This window comes from Chanos chanos, chromosome 9 (assembly GCF_902362185.1).
Source record: "Chanos chanos chromosome 9, fChaCha1.1, whole genome shotgun sequence".
Taxonomy (NCBI): Eukaryota; Metazoa; Chordata; class Actinopteri; order Gonorynchiformes; family Chanidae; genus Chanos; species Chanos chanos.
This window is the reverse complement of record NC_044503.1, coordinates 9406964-9424988: the sequence shown is the minus strand read 5'-3', so window position 1 is coordinate 9424988 and position 18025 is coordinate 9406964. Positions and strand designations below refer to the sequence as shown.

Genomic DNA, 18025 nt, shown 5'->3' with positions numbered 1-18025 from the left:
AGTCTCCCAGATCACAGTTTAATCCAGCTTCTAAAGTATAGCACAGGAAAGAATTTCATGGAGTATTTGTTCCTAATGGTGAGGTCCCCGGGCACCGTTTTTCTGCTGACTTGAAAACATGAGGCTATTTTTTCAATGGCTTTCAGTTTCATTATGTTCGTAATGTAACATCATGCACTTGACAAGGAGATGCTTCACATAAACACAACTGTATTTATGTGATGAAGACCAAGAAAAGATTACTGCACACAAAAGATGGTATATAATGAGGACATCTGATTTGGTGTTTTTTAATAGCCAAATTGTTTGTTTACCTCTAGAATCCGAGGGGAATTTGGTATCAAACTTAATATGGAAGCACTGGTTTAAAGTTACTTGTTTTCATTTGTTGCTTTGGATGGATTCTGTTGTATTAGTGGATTCTTCAAAGGACTCGGGAACGTTTTCTTTTCCAAGCCATTTGAAAGATCTCAACAACAAGGAGCACAAAGCACATAAAATATCAAGTACAGAAACCCATCTGAGCAGCATAGTTATTTTAATTATTCAAATGCTTGAAAGTCACTCATAATCTACTAATACTCAAAATAAATTTTGTTGTGTATTTATTAGCTGAGCATTAAAACACTGTAGAAGAACAAAAAAAACATTTTCTCTGAGATAGGACTGCTGAAAGTGTTCAGTAATATGGCAAACAACCAGAAACTATGTATTATGGGAAACTGAAAATAGTTTATGATTTTAAATGATATTCTACATTCTGCAATCTAAATGTAAATCTTTGGCACCACTTTGTGATATGAGACAAAGTTATGGACCAAAATTTGTTTCATTCTCCAGCCAAAATAACAAGGATTGGTAGAAAGAGGAACATGTAAATACTGTAGAGCAATATGGGATCTGGATTCCCTTCAAAACGAAAACCCAAATAATGACATTTTAACAAACATAGTGTGTGGTTAAAGAGATTTGACACCTCAATTTTTTTTTTGTTTTTTGGAAATGTTAGCATTTTTGTATATATGCATACGAAAAAGGCGGTCTCACCGCTGTCCGTAAACATATTTTAGGGTGAAGTACTAATAAAAGACAATCTTTTTTTTTGTTTTGTTTTGGTTTTTTGTATGTGGCCAGTAAAGTAATGTTTAGTATATTCCCTGAGAATCTGTCCTAATGTGCATGAATTAATGGAATTACTCTACACAGTAAACACATAGACTTAGTATTTTCAGTGGGCTAACTTCATTTTGTAATTGTGAACTCGGACTGCAAAAGAGCTCCAAATCGTTTTTTGTAAATTCATTTGACTGAGAAACTTGTACGGGAGGGCGATCAATAAGCAGCGTGCGTCCCCACATATGTATAGAAATTCATAATGGTAATGAGGTGCTTTATAGTTACAGTCACTCAAGCGAAATCCTTGTGGTGTATTGTTGTACACCACTGCTATATCTCTAACTCTGTTCCCATGCAGCATTTTGGCTTGATGTTTCTTTTTATGGTTATCTGTGGTCATGTTTTACTTGTGTGCCAAGACAAGATCTGTGGGGTTTTTTTGTTTTTTTTTTGTGGATACTACACATGTATATAGAAATGGTATGCACACACAACTCTTCAGCTAAGTGGTATTTCTGTGATAGATTTTTATCTTTATTTTTCCACCGCCCTCTCTCTCTCTCTCTCTCCCTCTCTCTCTCTCTCTCTCTCTCTCTCTCTCTCTCTCTCACTCTTTCTCTCTCTCTCTCTCTCTCTCTCTCACCATGACATATTTATTTTGAGAATGTACATATTCCTGTGAGCTGTGCACTTTGGTGATGGGGTTTGTGGGGGGTTATAACTCTGTATTCATTAACAGGACCAGCATTCATAGAGAGAGACCCAGAGGAAACCGGTAGACTTTTTTGGACACGTTTTCCAACAACACCCTTGTTATAGTTATTTAACTTGGCTAATGTTTGGGCTAAAAGGTTTTTGTCAGACCCAGTCAATGAAAATATGCACACATTCTATAAAAATAGATCAGTAATGTATAAACATCTTTGCCTTGGCTTGAAATAGTCTGGTACAAAATACCACCTCTAAAGAAACATATTTGTCTTTTAGAAAATTGTACAGAATAGTTTTAGAAGACTGTAGTGTGATAGCAGGATCGGTTTGAATCCAGAAATGTCTACCTCCTCTACCACTTTCTATGAAATATCACTTGCACCAAATAACACAAGCAAGACAACAAGACTGTGTTTATTTTATGTATTCCTCCTCTCAACTGATAACAAGAAAAATCACAGAGACTTTTAATATTGCTTGTATTCAGAGTGTGACAAGATTTGTACTGTGTCTGAATCGCAACTAAACAATGTAAAATTAAGCTCAAAACTTTTGTTGGGTATCTAAAGGTGCTTTGCCAGAAACCACATCACAGAGGCTATATTCCAAACCATAACTGCTTCCTCTGTCTGGAAATGATATTGTTGTGAAGGAGGACACACAACCACTCTTGGATGGAATGGATGGAGAACCCAGCCTATTTCTGTCTTGTTCTTTCTCTGCCTGGCTGTTTATCAAAATTCTAAGTAGACTACATCTAAAGGTTCCTCTTTGTATTTGCAGAAGTGTTTGTGTAAGTGTAAGTTTATGTGGTTGTTTGTCATAAATATTATTTTATTATTATGATATTGTTGGGTTTTTTTTTTTTTTTGGAGTTTCAATAGACATTTTATAAAGTTGGAAATAAACTGCTGTATTTGTTTTTCTTCCACTTTTCTTTTTTTTCTTTCTTTCTTTTTTTTTTTTTTAAAAAAACTTTTCTAACATTTGAAAACTTTGTAATCCAGTTGGGAAAGGTCTGTTGAAATGTCAGTAAGTTTAGACGGTTTGACACAGAGTGATTCTCACAGTTGGAAAAAGACACGTTTTGGCTGAGAGAAGTGCCACATGTGCGTTTTCCCTGAAGCTTTTGTCAATATTCTGTTTTACCCCATCACGCCTGCAGAGGGCGGGCTACAATCTTTGTCCTGACTGTTCTGTATTTTATTGCATGTAAATGGATTGCTTTGGAAGAATTTGGAGGTTATGCATTGTTGACTATGGAAATTTCCTACTGGTCTTTGTTCAGAAGAAAATAAAATACCACCCAGAAAAAAAGAAAAAACAAAACAAAACAGAACAAAAGAGGTAAGGTATGGCCAATATGAACTCAATCAGTAATTCATCTATGAAGGTACAAAACACATAATATTGGATGATGGTTTGAGCGAGTTTAATTTTGCCATTTCAAAAGGTGATGGAAAAGTAGAAAAAAAATCTACATACTTACTGCTAAAAATGAACAAACAAAAAAGACTAAATCAACCCAATTCTAAATCAGTGGCTCTAATTCACAGGTTCACAATGATATATCCTGTAGACACATCTACTGTTTACAACTCACCTTAAATATGCTGTTTTACCTTAGCTTTAAAATACTGTCACAAAGGTATTTCGAATATAAGATTGAAATCAGATCGCTTCATGTTTTTTTGTAAGGCAGAGTGTAATGATGTAATGTGCAATATTAGGATTCCAGGCTCATACAGAGCACCCAGTTAGAACATTTTACATTCAAGAACAACAATATCTTCTGCAGCATCATTATTGACAGGGGAAAAAAAAAAGACACTCTACCCAGTCAGTCGTTTATGTCTTGTAAGCTGTGGAAGTAAGGGCACAAAAGTGTGTGTGAACAAATGCTGGGTAATCGAAAGTTAGTCATCCCATTCGTCGTCATCCTCATCAAAACCTCCTTCATCATCCTCTTCATCTAAGGAAGGAAAAGTATCAAATAACGTGAAAATATTTGTCTATGACATTTAGTTGCAAAACAATTACAGTTAACAATTTGACTACGAAAAGGGAAAAATATCCGTGGAACTACAGGTGTATATGTTACCTGAGGAGTGCATGACTTTGTTCCGTTTCTCCATCACGGACATGAGAGCTCCCACTATTCCCTCTGGACGCTGCTCCTGCGGCGGGGGGTTATCTGAGGCGTCCGAAACCTAATAAAGTAACCACACAGAGAATCATAAATATTTAAGTTAACAACTTACAATGACAAAAGGAGTGAATAGTAATGTTGAGGTATTTATCCATGACAAATCAAAAGAAAAAAAAAGCACTTATCTAACTTTGTTAGAAAATGTAAAGCTCTTAAAGGAGAAAGAGTGCTAAAATAAACAAGCTATTGCTATGACTTGTCTCTTCACACACCCACGGAACGGTTCGTCACTTCATAATGGTGCCCTACTCATGTAAGAACATGTGTTCTCCTCATTACTGGAGATGTGAAATTATGTAAGCTCTTTTACATACATTAGTGAGTCTAAGTGTCTTTTCTTCTAGGAACTGTCTTCATGTGAACTGTGCCACCACAACATTCCTTTGGCTTAATATCACTAAAGCAAATGGTCTGTGAGCCACATAACATCTATTTTTTGCTTCAAATTATGTGTGTAACCATTTTCACTAGAGAGTTTTGAGTGAAGAATTCAGAAACCATTAGGCCAAAAGGGATCAAAACAAAGAATAAGTGAATTTCTTGTGCACAATCTGTCAACGGTTGGCAACGTTTGACTCTCAGGCACTTTTGAAGCACTGCTGTGTGTCAAATTTACAGGTAAATTCATAATTTGTATGTTTCAGTGAAGAAAAATTGACTGTATGGTGGATGAGGTTTATCTTACAGTCCTTAGTTTGGTGCCTCTTTGGATCTGGAGCAGTAAGTCCCCTCTGCCTCCTCCTGATGATGATGGAGGTGGAGCTGTACTTGCAGGACTACTGCTGAAAATAGTGGTAGGGGCAGCTGGAGGAGGTGGTGGAGGTGGAGCAGGAGGAGGTGGTGGTCCTGCGCCAGGAGGTGGTGGTGGAGGCATGGATCCATGACGTGGAGGTGGAGGAAAGGAGGCATGAGAAGGAGGTGGAGGTGGAGGCAAGGAACCATGACTAGGAGGGGGTGGTGGAGGCATTGAGCCATGACTCGGAGGTGGAGGTGGAAGAGGTCCCCTCGGAGGTGGAGGTGCTCGTGGAGGTTGACCTGGGACACGTGGAGGAGGTGGAGCAGGAGCAGAGCCAGGACGGGCACCACCAGGCACTGGTGGCGGGGGACCTGATCTATTCCTAGATGTTACAGCCTCATCTATGTGGAGGAAAATGAGTACAATCAGCATTCCTTTCTAACATTTGAGATACTGGTTAAAAACTAATGCAGAGGCATGAATATCACTGTGAAATAGCTGTAAACTAAATGACGCAAGAAGACACAGTGACTTCACAAACCTTGTTTCCTCATCTCCTCTTTGACAGCGTCAAGTCCTCCTGATTGCTCAATGAAGTCATAAATGAGTTTGGAGGTCTCTTTATCTGTTAGCTGATCATCACTGATTCCAGCACAAGCAAAAAGCTTCTTCAAGTCAGGGTCCAAGTTTGTGGTCTGTAGCCAAGAGAGGCAAGAATTCAAAATAAGGATCCAAGCATGTAATTAAAGATGTTTCAGTGAAACAGCTAAGGGAAGATGTGGACAGAAGATAGATCTAGTGTCTAGGAGCATGTGGTATGAGAATGTACACAATATTTGGCTATTGATATCATAATCGATATCATGTACATCATGTTTCATGGTCAGAGAATAGCAGTCTATGCCACTATGAAAGCCGTTGTCTTTTTTTTCATGGGATCAGAATAAACGAAGCATCTTACATCAAAGCCTGAGTTTGGATCCCATCCTACATGTGTCACATGCCTAGAGCAAAGGGGAGAGTAGAAAAAATGTTAAACAAATAGATAGAAAATTATTGGGCAAAATCAAAATAAAGTATCTAAGGTTTCACAGAAAGCTCACTTGAATCCACTGGGAGCTCCAATATCGGCCTTTGTGAGTCTCGGTCCTTTTTTCTTGCCTTTCTTATCCTTCTTGTTCTTGAGGCAAGCTGGAGCAGGTGTGGGAACTGTTGTGGGCCGATAACGCGATGCCAAAATGTCAGGATTCTGGATGTCTACCGTGACTATGTGGCCTGGTGAAACTGCAGGACCTACAGTCAGAGAAAGACAGAGAGAGAGAGAAAGAGAGAGACAGAGAGAGAGAGCCCTGTAGCTAAGAAATGTGCTATAACTGTGATTATAAAGAGAGGGTTAATTGGGAAGATGGCATGAGTGGAGATGAGGAACTATGTGATAATTTAACTCCACTAACTAAGACAACTCTGGCCTTAATGACTTGTCTTAATACACCTTGGTTGTATCAGCTGGTTGAATAACCACACAAGCTGATTATGAATTTATTCTGTTTTATTTTCTACTGACCACTTAAAAATCAACTTTTTCACATCGTGTCTGAAAAGAAACTATGTTTGGGAAAAAAGCAATGCTTGAAGGACCATGAACACACAACAGAAGAATTGGAAAAGGCAGCGCATTTTAAAAAGGTACCTACCATTTTGAGGCGGTAAAGGAGGCAAACCACGCTTTTCTGTGAGGAAAAAATCCATTTTAGACAATACTTGGTTCGATGTGAGGTAAAGAGTTAGTGAACACAATTGTATGACATGCAGAATTATGTAGTGGTTCACCTACCCTCACTTGATGGTGATGCTTGATGTCTTTTTTCTGTCAGACAAAATATTTAAAAATTAATATGCAAAGTATTTTTTTTTCACAGACCAATATTACAGCAGAATTTGTCACAGCAATGAAAACTTCAATTTTTTCCTTTTTTTAGGAACCACTGGAGAGGGGAGGAGGGGAGTATATGACTGACCTTGGCGTTGAGCCCTTAGGTTGATTTTGTCTTCCACTACCGCACGGAAAGAATCAGCTTCCTGCTCGTTTGCAAAATTAAGGCCCACCTGACAGTCCTGTGATAAAGTGGCATTCACTGTTTATTTTAACTGAAACATAGGAACTCAGGTGATTCTCCTACAGAAACATGCTGTCAGCTACATATTAACTCAGTATATGCGACAGAAACAAGTATGCTAACAAAACCTAACTGTTGAGTCAGAGGGGACATTTTCTATGTTTTTTTATTCCTTGTGTTCAGGTTTTCACTTAGGAAGCGTGGACTAATATACTCACTTCAGCAGCAAAGGTATGGAAGAATGGTTTAGGGCTAAGGTAGGTCATCTGATTATACAACTCCTGCTCCCAAATCATCTTTCCCACCTAAATAAAACACATATTATATTAAAAACTGTATTGAAGAAGGTTCTTGGTAAATTTCGTAAAGCATTCTAGTGGAATATCTAATAGCTTTGCATGTTGATAAATGATCAAATACATACAGTATTCACTGTAACACTGTGAAGGTGGTGAATCTGTGCTTATTGTCAAAATGATACAATGGTACAGGAACCCTTTGCGAATTCTATTTCTGTCATTTCTGTAGCAATTACTATTAATTAAAATGAACATGAAATGAATGGCCGATTAATGTTATACAACTGCTACATTCCACATGCTAATTTGGGACCTAGGTGGAAGAGACAGAATGTTCTCTGACAGACCTTTATGTCAAAAAGGCGAATGAAGTAGGAGCGTTTAGGGTTGTCCTTTACAAAGCACACCACCCCCGTGTGCTGCAGACTCCAGTGAGCTGGGCTGTGGGGCAATGCCATGTACAGCTGAGCCACTGCTGTCGCCAAAGTCTGTAGATGCCAACACAAAAATAGACAGACAGTCTCTTTAGGCCCCAACCTCTTTCATTTGTAGGGCCCTTTAATTCCATTAGGATAAAATCAGTGCTCATGAAAATCTGAGGGTTTCTTCAGACTTAAAAATATGACTGTATTTCAAAACTATTTCCAGTGTGATCCTATTTAATAATTCATTTCAAATACACTTTGTCAGGTTCAAAAGAAACTGCACAAAGATTGATCCAAATGTTATTGCTTCAAGGGTTGAAAAAACAACCAGGTACAAACTTGTCAACATCCCCTAACATCGTCAGGAAGTGGCCACAGGCAACACTTCCTGTTGCTTTGTTCCTTTCACACCAGAGTATCACATTTGACTTTGTACTGGAAATTCATTAAATCTGTGAGAGCTTGCAAAATTGAAAAAAAAAAGATCACCCTGAGAATGAATCTTATTTGTAGAACCAGTGCGCACAAATTGCCTTTTTTCCCTTTAAATCAGTCACAAACAAATGCATCTTGAGAGAAGTATAACATTACACAGGAAAGAATTCATCCAACTCCATTTGAAACAGTCAAAAACATATAGTCTAGCTTATTACTTATGTGCATATGCGTGCATATTGATGATGAAATACTTAGACCCTGAATGCACAGGAAATGCTAAAGGCATTTAATGCCTTTTTGCTTAGAGAGCCGTTAATGACACCAATGACCTCTTTTTGGCTTTTACAGCAGCCATTTTTGTCCTTGTACATTTCCAGAAACTCAACTACTGTCTGCTTGTTTAATACCTCGCTTAGTTCCATGTGGTTCATGACACCTGACGCTAGCTAAAAAATCGTTTACTTACCACGCATCTCCGCCCAAGGAGGTCCACCACTCTTTCATTCTCTTGGATGCTCAGGAGGTTGCTGGGCACATTTTCCTGCACCTTTGACTTGCTTCCTCGACTCATTGCTCCTCACAGAAAGGGTGAGAAACCCTGGAGCACAATGTTCAGGCCCAGTTTTTTATTCCTTTTGCCCAAAGATGACTGCAAAAGCCCCCAAGACCAGGGAGACGGCTCTTGACTTTGACTTCCGTATTTTTCGACGAATGATGTAAGTTCTGAGCAGTAAAACAGAACAGGAAGAGAATAACCACAGACTATATCAGCTTGCAGAAAGTTGAAGACAGTCCTGCTTAGTTTGCATAAAGGAGGACCTATGGCTGAGTTTTGTTGTTTGAATATCTTGTGTACATCTTTGAAAGCACACTTGTTGCACTGTAGTAGCAGGCAAATGATCTTCATGGACATCATTGCTTGAGAGTTTAATATTACTGAATGTTTCCCTCAAGTAAAACTGAAATCTGAAGTGTTACTAAAAGTATCCCTTCAACACTCTTTTCGGCCTCTTCAACCCAGAATGAGCAATCCAGTATGGTACACTGTTAAGCAGATTATCATTCACTGAAAAGTGGTGTGTGTGTGCACATTCAATTAAGGATAACAGAAGTACAAAATGGATTTACAAAGACTTGTCAAATTGCAGAAAACCAATAACATCATATCAAATGTGTGAAGAGAGATAGAAAGTGCAAGAGAAAACAAACAAACAGACAAACAAAAACCCAATATGAAATCCTTAGAAGAGGAACTGCCCTGAGACACATGTTTGTGAGTTATTAATATCATTTTCTTGCACTAGACAGTTTGTGTGAAATCATAGTGCATCAGTTGAAGGTCACATCAAACAGAGATTTTTTGAAGTTTTTGAACTGTGGATTTTCAATGAGCTATAAATTGTTCTTTGAAAGGGTTAAGATGAGGGCCAAGAGGACATAAACCCTGAACACCATAACCGTGCTAACTGTCCGTGTAAGTGGAAGATATGTGGAGGAAGTGAGTCTGAGGCAGTTAGATGTGTATAGTGTGGTAGGTAGCTGCTTCGTGCAACAGAAGGCTCCGGTTGACTCAAAGTTTTGAATCTTCATTATAAATAATACCATTTATTAGAGTTTCTAAATCTCTCCTTGCATGTCCCCAGATATTTTATTTATTTTTCTCTCATTGTTAAACCTGCTCCTCTGCTACCAGTAATCGGGGGCTCAATGATTTCTTGACAATGTATCTGATTTAATGGAACTAAGATAGAGGAAAGAAGTGAAATCTTTTGGGGGTATGTGAGGAGAGGCCTGGGAAACATTTAACAGGAAGCCATAACACTGATGCTTTATGTATCGTCCAACTATTTTAAAGCGGATTGAAAGCTTAATGTTTTTACTGGTTTATATCAAAATAAATCTCAAAGGGTGCATGTTCTCAACAAAGAGATGAAACCCCCCAATTTGTCAACACAGACAAACTTTGTTAAAATCAAGTATTACAATATCAAAGAGGAACTGATGAGGGTTTGCACTAATTTGCCTTTTCACACAGATATAAAACGTGGTGGATGAGACATCATGATTAGAAGGGGGCGGTGGAGGTACTGAGCTATGACTTGGTGGTGGAGGTGGGAAAGGTCCACGATGACCAGAGTGTTCAGAGGTGTGCTTTTGGAGGTTGACCTGGAACAGGTGGGAAGCCCCTACCTCCATGTGGAGGAGGTGGAGCAGGAACAGGGCCAGGACAGGCACCACCGGTAACTGGTGTTGGGCTGAACGATTAATCGATTTCAAATTGAAATTGCGACTTGAAACAATGCTGTAAGTAAATCACAAAGGCTGCAGCTTTGTAGCACGCATGACCCGGGGTTTAAACTGTTGTGTTAATGGTTTTACAAATTCATGCTGTCCTTCTTGTGTGACAGTCATGCTCACCAATCAGGAGGGGACGTGCTCCTCGAGTACAAGTCATGTTCACAAATCAGAAGTGACCCTAGACAACTACGTGTACGCCCACCAACAACAAACACATGGAACCCAAGGAAAACATGACATTTGTAGTGCGTAAAAATGGCCTCCTCTGAGCTCGAAGATCATGTGAATGACCGACCTATTTCTGTGCTAGAGACTGTTTACAGAGAGGTCCTGTTATCTCGTTATTGGAAGTTTTGATTTATTTTTACCGTTATTACAGTCAGCCCTGTGCAGAAGGTTCCAAAAAGCAAAAGTGGAATTTGCCACGCTCAGAGCACTACGCTGAATCCACGCGGATGAAGTGATGTGTAGGCATCCCTAGTGGAAATTCCAGTTGAAAAACCAGTAGCTAGTCTATTGGGATGAACTGGTCTCTATTGGTCTGTACTGGTTTCAATTGGTTCCAACTGGGTTTTCAGATTCTATTGGTTTGCCCAGTTGAGAATACCAGTTGAAACCATTTAAAACCCATTTAAAACTGGCCAGCACAGTGGAGGAGTTCGATCATAGACGTTGCGGGTCGAAATGTTGAAATATGACTTTGCATTGTCAGCATCTTGACGCTCTCACCACTGTCAGTGTGAACGTAGGCCTACAGTAAGTTTAGAAAGAAAAAAAATGTTACGTTGTTGCTGACCTGTACTATCTAGTTAGGCCTACGATGGGTGTGTCTTTACTGAACATGTTCCTCTTCATTATTCCCTAAACAATACAGTATAGCAACTTTTTGCATAGTATTTACATTGTATTAGGTATTACTAACAATCTAGAGATGAATTAAAGTGTACAGGAGGATGTGTGAAGGTTAGATGCAAATATTACGCCATTTTCTAAAAGGGACTTCAGCATCCACGGATTTTGGTGTCCGCGGGGGTCCTGGAACCAATCCCCTGTGGATACCAAATGTTTTATTTAACTTGATTCCTGAATGTGCAATATTTAGGTGCTGAGGAATAAGTGAATGACCTAGCTATTTCAATGGTAGCGAATGTTTAAAGAAGGGCCCTATTCTGTTCCTTACCGTAATTGTTTTATTATTTTTTATTATGATTGCTTTATTTATTTGTCTTAACAGAGCCACAGCTTTTGTGATAATTGTTCTATGTTTGATTTCTCTATGTTGTATGCCAATTAAAAAAAGTCATAAATACATGTAAGTAATTGTTGTAAGCAATTCATATCTTTTAAGTTCTCACCATTGTATTAGAGTACAGAGCAGATAATATGTTGAAGGTATCTCATGTGGGAATGCTCCATCATAAGTTTTAAATTTATTACACAGTGAATATTGAACTGAAGCTTGACTTCAAAAATTTATATCGCAAATCAAATCGCAATCGCAATATCTGTCAGAAATATCGCAATTAGATATTTTGCTCAAATCGTTCAGCCCTACACTGGTGGCAGGGGGCCTGATCTATTCCTTGATGTTGCAGCCTCATCTATATGGAGGAAAATGAGTACAATCAGCATTCATTCCTAACATTTGAGATACTGGTTAAAAACTAATGCAGAGGCATGAATATCACTGTGGAATAGCTGTAAACTAAATGACGCAAGAAGACACAGTGACTTCACAAACCTTGTTTCCTCATCTCCTCTTTGACAGCGTCAAGTCCTCCTGATTGCTCAATGAAGTCATAAATGAGTTTGGAGATCTCTTTATCTGTTAGCTGATCATCACTGATTCCAGCATAAGCAAAAAGCTTCTTCAAGTCAGGGTCCAAGTTTGTGGTCTGTAGCCAAGAGAGGCAAGGATTCAAAATATGCAAGCATATTATTAAAGATATTACAATGAAGTTGAGGGAAGATGTGGACAGAAGATAGGTCTAGTTTCTAGGAACATGTGGTATAAGAATGTACACAATATCTGGCTATTGATATCATGATTGATATCATGTACATTTCGTGGTCAGAGAATAGCAGACTATGCCACTATGAAAGCCAATGTCTTCTTTATGGGATCAGAATGAATGAAGCATCTTACATTAAAGCCTGAGTTTGGATCCCATCCCGTATGTGTCACATGCCTAGAACAAAGGGGAGAGTAGAATCAATGTTAAACAAAAAGATAAAAAATTATTGGGCAGAAATCACAAAGAAGTTTCAGAGGTTTCACAGAAAGTTCACTTGAATCCAATAGGAGCTCCAAACATTATTAAAAATCAAGTATTACAATATCAAAGAAGAACTGATGAGGGATTGCATTAATTTGCCTTTTCACATTGATGTTACAGGTGGTGGGTGGGAGACCATGACAAGGAGGTGGAGGCATTGAGCTATGACTCAGAGGTGGAGGTGGGAAAGGTCCATTATTTCCAGAGAGTCCAGAGCTGTGGGATGGAGGAGGTGCTTGTGGAGGTTGGCCTGGGACAGGCGGGAGGCCCCTATCTCCACGTGGAGGAGGTGGAGCAGGAGCAGAGCCAGGACGGGCACCACCAGGCACTGGTGGCGGGGGACCTGATCTACTCCTAGATGTTACAGCCTCATCTATGTGGAGGAAAATGAGTACAATCAGCATTCATTCCTAACATTTGAGATACTGGTTAAAAACTAATGCAGAGGCATGAATATCACTGTGAAATAGCTGTAAACTAAATGACGCAAGAAGACACAGTGACTTCACAAACCTTGTTTCCTCATCTCCTCTTTGACAGCGTCAAGTCCTCCTGATTGCTCAATGAAGTCATAAATGAGTTTGGAGGTCTCTTTATCTGTTAGCTGATCATCACTGATTCCAGCACAAGCAAAAAGCTTCTTCAAGTCAGGGTCCAAGTTTGTGGTCTGTAGCCAAGAGAGGCAAGGATTCAAAATATGCAAGCATATTATTAAAGACATTACAATGAAGTTTAGGGAAGATGTGGACAGAAGATAGATCTAGGTTCTAGGAACATGTGGTATGAGAATGTATACAATATTTGGCTATTGATATCATGATTGATATCATGTACATTTCGTGGTCAGAGAGTAGCAGTCTATGCCACTATGAAAGCCAATGTCTTTTTTATGGGATCAGAATAAATGAAGCATCTTACATTAAAGCCTGAGTTTGGATCCCATCCTATATGTGTCACATGCCTAGAACAAAGGGGAGAGTAGAAACAATGTTAAACAAAGATAGAAACTTATTAGACAGAAATCACAAAAGTGTCTGAGGTTTCACAGAAAGCTCACTTGAATCCACTGGGAGCTTCAGTATTAGTCTTTGTGAGTCTCAGTCCTTTTTTCTTGCCTTTCTTATCCTTCTTGTTCTTGAGGCAAGCTGGAACAGGTGTGGGAACTGTTGTGGGCTGATAACGGGATGCCAAAATGTCAGGATTCTGGATGTCTTCTGTGACTATGTGGCCTGGTGAAACTCCAGGACCTATGGTCAGAGAAAGACAGAGAGATAGAGAGAAAGAGAGAGAGACAGAGAGAGACAGAAAGAGCCCAGTAACTGAGAAATTTGTTATATTGGTGACTGCAAGGAGAGAGTTAATTGGGAAGTGGAGATGACGAACTATGTGATAATTTAACTCCACTAACTAAGACAACTCTGGTCTTAATGACTTGTCTTAATACACTCTGGTTGTATCAGCTGGTTGAATAACCATCCAAGCTGATTATGAATGTTTTCAGTTGTATTTATTACTGGTACTGACCACTTAAAGCCAACTTCTGCACATCCTGTCTGAACAGAGACTATGTTTGGAAAAATACAATGCTTGAAGGACCATTAACACACTACAGAAGAATTGGAAAAGGCAGCACATTTTAAACAGGTACCTACCATTTTGTGGAGGCAAGGGAGGCAAAGTTAGCTTTTCTGTGAGGAAAAAATCCATTTTAGACAATACTTGGTTCAATGTGGGGTAAAGAGTTAGTGAACGCGATTGTATGACATACAGAATTATGTAGTGGTTCACCTACCCTCACTTGATGGTGATGCTTGATGTCTTTTTTCTGTCAGACAAAATATTTAAAATTGACATGCAAAGTTTTTTTTCACAGACCAATATTACAGCAGAATTTGTCACAGCAATGAAAACTTCAATTTTTTCCTTTTTTTAGGAACCACTGGAGAGGGGAGGAGGGGAGTATATGACTGACCTTGGCGTTGAGCCCTTAGGTTGATTTTGTCTTCCACTACCGCACGGAAAGAATCAGCTTCCTGCTCGATTGCAAAATTAAGGCCCACCTGACAGTCCTGTGATAAAGTGGTATTCACTGTTTATTTTAACTGAAACATAGGAACTCAGGTGATTCTCCCACAGAAACATGCTGTCAGCTACATATTAACTCAGTATATGCGACAGAAACAAGCATGCTAACAAAACCTAACTGTTGAGTCAGAGGGGACATTTTCTATGTTTTTTTATTCCTTGTGTTCAGGTTTTCACTTAGGAAGCGTGGACTGATATACTCACATCAGCAGCAAAGGTATGGAAGAATGGTTTAGGGCTAAGGTAGGTCATCTGATTATACAACTCCTGCTCCCAAATCATCTTTCCCACCTAAATAAAACACATATTATATTAAAAACTGTATTGAAGAAGGTTCTTGGTAAATTTAGTAATTCATTCTAGTGGAATATCTAATAGCTTTTGTATGTTGATAAATGATCAAATACATACAGTATTCATTGTAACACTGTGAAGGTGGTGAGTCTGTGCTTATGATACAAGTACAGGATACAAGTACAGGAATTCTCTGGGAATTCTATTTCTGTCATTCCTGTAACAATTGCTATTCATTAAAACATAAAATAAATTACAGGTTAATGTTATACAACTGCTACATTCCACATGCTAATTTGGGACCTAGGTGGAAGAGACAGAATGTTCTCTGACAGACCTTTATGTCAAAAAGGTGAATGAAGTAGGAGCGTTTAGGGTTGTCCTTTACAAAGCACACCACCCCCGTGTGCTGCAGACTCCAGTGAGCTGGGCTGTGGGGCAATGCCATGTACAGCTGAGCCACTGCTGTCGCCAAAGTCTGTAGATGCCAACACAAAAATAGACAGACAATCTCTTTAAGTCCACAACCTCTTTCATTTGTAGGGCCCTTTAATTCCATTAGGATAAAATCAGTGCTCATGAAAGTCTGAGGGTTTCTTCAGACTTAAAAATATGACTGTATTTCAAAACTGTTTCCAGTGTGACCCTATTTAATAATTCATTTCAAATATACTTTGTCAGGTTCAAAAGAAACTGCACAAAGAAGATTGATCCAGATTTTATTGCACAGGAAAGAATATATCAAACTACATTTGAAACAGTCAAACACATATATTCTAGCTTATTACTTATATGTGTATGCATAAATATTGATGATGAAATACTTAGACCCTGAATGCACAGGAAATGCTAAAGGCATTTAATGCCTTTTTGCTTAGAGAGCAGTTAATGACACCAATGATCTCTTTTTGGCTTTTACAGCAGCCATTTTTGTCCTTGTACAAACTACTGAACTACTTGTGCATTTCCAGAACACTGAACTACTTGTACATTTCCAGAAACTCAACTACTGTCTGCTTGTTTAGTACCTTGCTTAGTTCCATGTGGTTCGTGACTCCTGACGCTAGCGAAAAAATCGTTTACTTACCACGCATTTCTGCCCAAGGAGGTCCACCACTCTTTCATTCTCTTGGATTCTCAGGAGGTTGCTGGGCACATTTTCCTGCACCTTTGACTTTCTTCCTCGACTCATTGCTCCTCACAGAAAGGGTGAGAAACTCTGGAGCACAATGTTCAGGCCCAGTTTTTTCCCCTTTTTCCCACAGATGACTGCAAAAGCCCCCAAGACCAGGGAGAAGGCTCCTAACTTTGACTTCAGTATTTTTTGACGAATGTTGTAAGTTCTGAGCAGACCAATAGAACAGGAACAGAATAACCACACACTATATCAGCTTCCAGAAAGTTGAGGACAGTCCTGCTTAGTTTGCATAAAGTTTTGTTGAGGTTTGTCGTTGGAATATCTCATGTACATCTTTGAAAGCACACTTGTTGCACTGTAGTAGCAGGCAAATGATCTTCATGGACATCATTGCTTGAGAGTTTAATATTACTGAATGTTTCCCTCAAGTAAAACTGAAATCTGAAGTGTTACTAAAAGTATCCCTTCAACACTTTTTTCGGCCCCTTCAACCCAGAGTGAGCAATCCAGTATAGTACACTGTTAAGCAGATTATCATTCACTGAAAAGTGGTGTGTGTGTGCACATTCAATTAAGGATAACAGAAGTACAAAATGGATTTACAAAGACTTGTCAAATTGCAGAAAACCAATAACATCATATCAAATGTGTGAAGAGAGATAGAAAGTGCAAGAGAAAACAAACAAACAGACAAACAAAAACCCAATATGAAATCCTTAGAAGAGGAACTGCCCTGAGACACATGTTTGTGAGTTATTAATGTCATTTTCTCGCACTAGACAGTTTGTGTGAAATCATAGTGCATCAGTTGAAGGTCACATCAAACAGAGATTTTTTGAAGTTTTTGAACTGTGGATTTTCAATGAGCTATAAATTGTTCTTCGAAAGGGTTAAGATGAGGGCCAAGAGGACATAAACCCTGAACACCATAACCGTGCTAACGTGGAGGAAGTGAGTCTGAGGCATTTAGATGTGTATAGTGTGGTTGGTAGCTGCTTCGTGCAACAGAAGGCTCCAGGTTGACTCAAAGTTTTGAGTGACCCAAAGTTTTGAATCTTTGTTATAAATAATACCATTTATTAGAGTTTCTAAATCTCTCCTTGCATGTCCCCAGATATTTTATTTATTTTTCTCTCATTGTTAAACCTGCTCCTCTGCTACCAGTAGTCAGGGGCTTATTGACTTCTTGACAATGTATCTGATTTAATGGAACTAAGATAGAGGAAAGAAGTGAAATCTTCTGGGATTATGTGAGGAGAGGCCTGGGACACATTTAACAGGAAGCCATAACACTGATGCTTTATGTATCGTCCAACTATTTTAAAGCGGATTGAAAGCTTAATGTTTTTACTGGTTTATATCAAAATAAATCTCAAAGGGTGCATGTTCTCCACAAAGAGATGAAACACACATTCGTCAACACAGACAAACTTTATTAAAATCAAGTATTACAATATCAAAGAAGAACTGATGAGGATTCGCATAAATTTGCCTTTTCACACTGATATTACAGTTTGGCACATTCTGGGTCACTCATGAATATTTAAATCCACTCATTACATTCTAATGAAGTATGGCTTGTAACACTTGGGCTGATAAGCTCAGCTAAATAAAGCTTCACGACTGTTTTTCCTGTTGTGCCGTGCGAACTATATTGTGATAAAAGCAACCTTTAAGTCAACAGACAGGTTCTGAGCATATTCACATGAAAGCAAGGTTTTCTCTGTCAAGCCTTAGAGTCACTTGCTCAGACCGTGCTCCAGACTGACTCATCAATGAAACATTATTGCCTCTAAGTTCTTATACCTAAACTGCTTTTAACAATTTGCATTTTTTCTTTGTTGGTTTTGCTGTATTTAAATTTTTTTTTAAACTTTGTTTTT

The 18025-nt window shown here is 38.8% G+C and overlaps 1 protein-coding gene across 1 annotated transcript; it reads right to left on the bottom strand.

Annotated features, from left to right (window-relative positions):
• Positions 1-3723: 3723 nt before the first annotated feature.
• Positions 3724-16196, bottom strand: wasb (WASP actin nucleation promoting factor b). Its single transcript, XM_030785156.1, has 23 exons — positions 16092-16196; positions 15342-15482; positions 14915-15001; positions 14598-14694; positions 14418-14450; positions 14278-14313; positions 13683-13872; positions 13544-13586; positions 13139-13292; positions 12725-12998; positions 12496-12538; positions 12091-12244; positions 8518-8624; positions 7536-7676; positions 7108-7194; positions 6759-6887; positions 6467-6497; positions 5876-6065; positions 5734-5776; positions 5314-5467; positions 4722-5173; positions 3929-4037; positions 3724-3799 (listed from the first exon to the last, which is right to left on the bottom strand). The coding sequence occupies exons 1-23, from the start codon at positions 16194-16196 to the stop codon at positions 3744-3746; spliced, it is 2856 nt and encodes a 951-aa protein (XP_030641016.1). The 3' UTR covers positions 3724-3743.
• Between the last annotated feature and the right edge of the window lie 1829 nt (positions 16197-18025).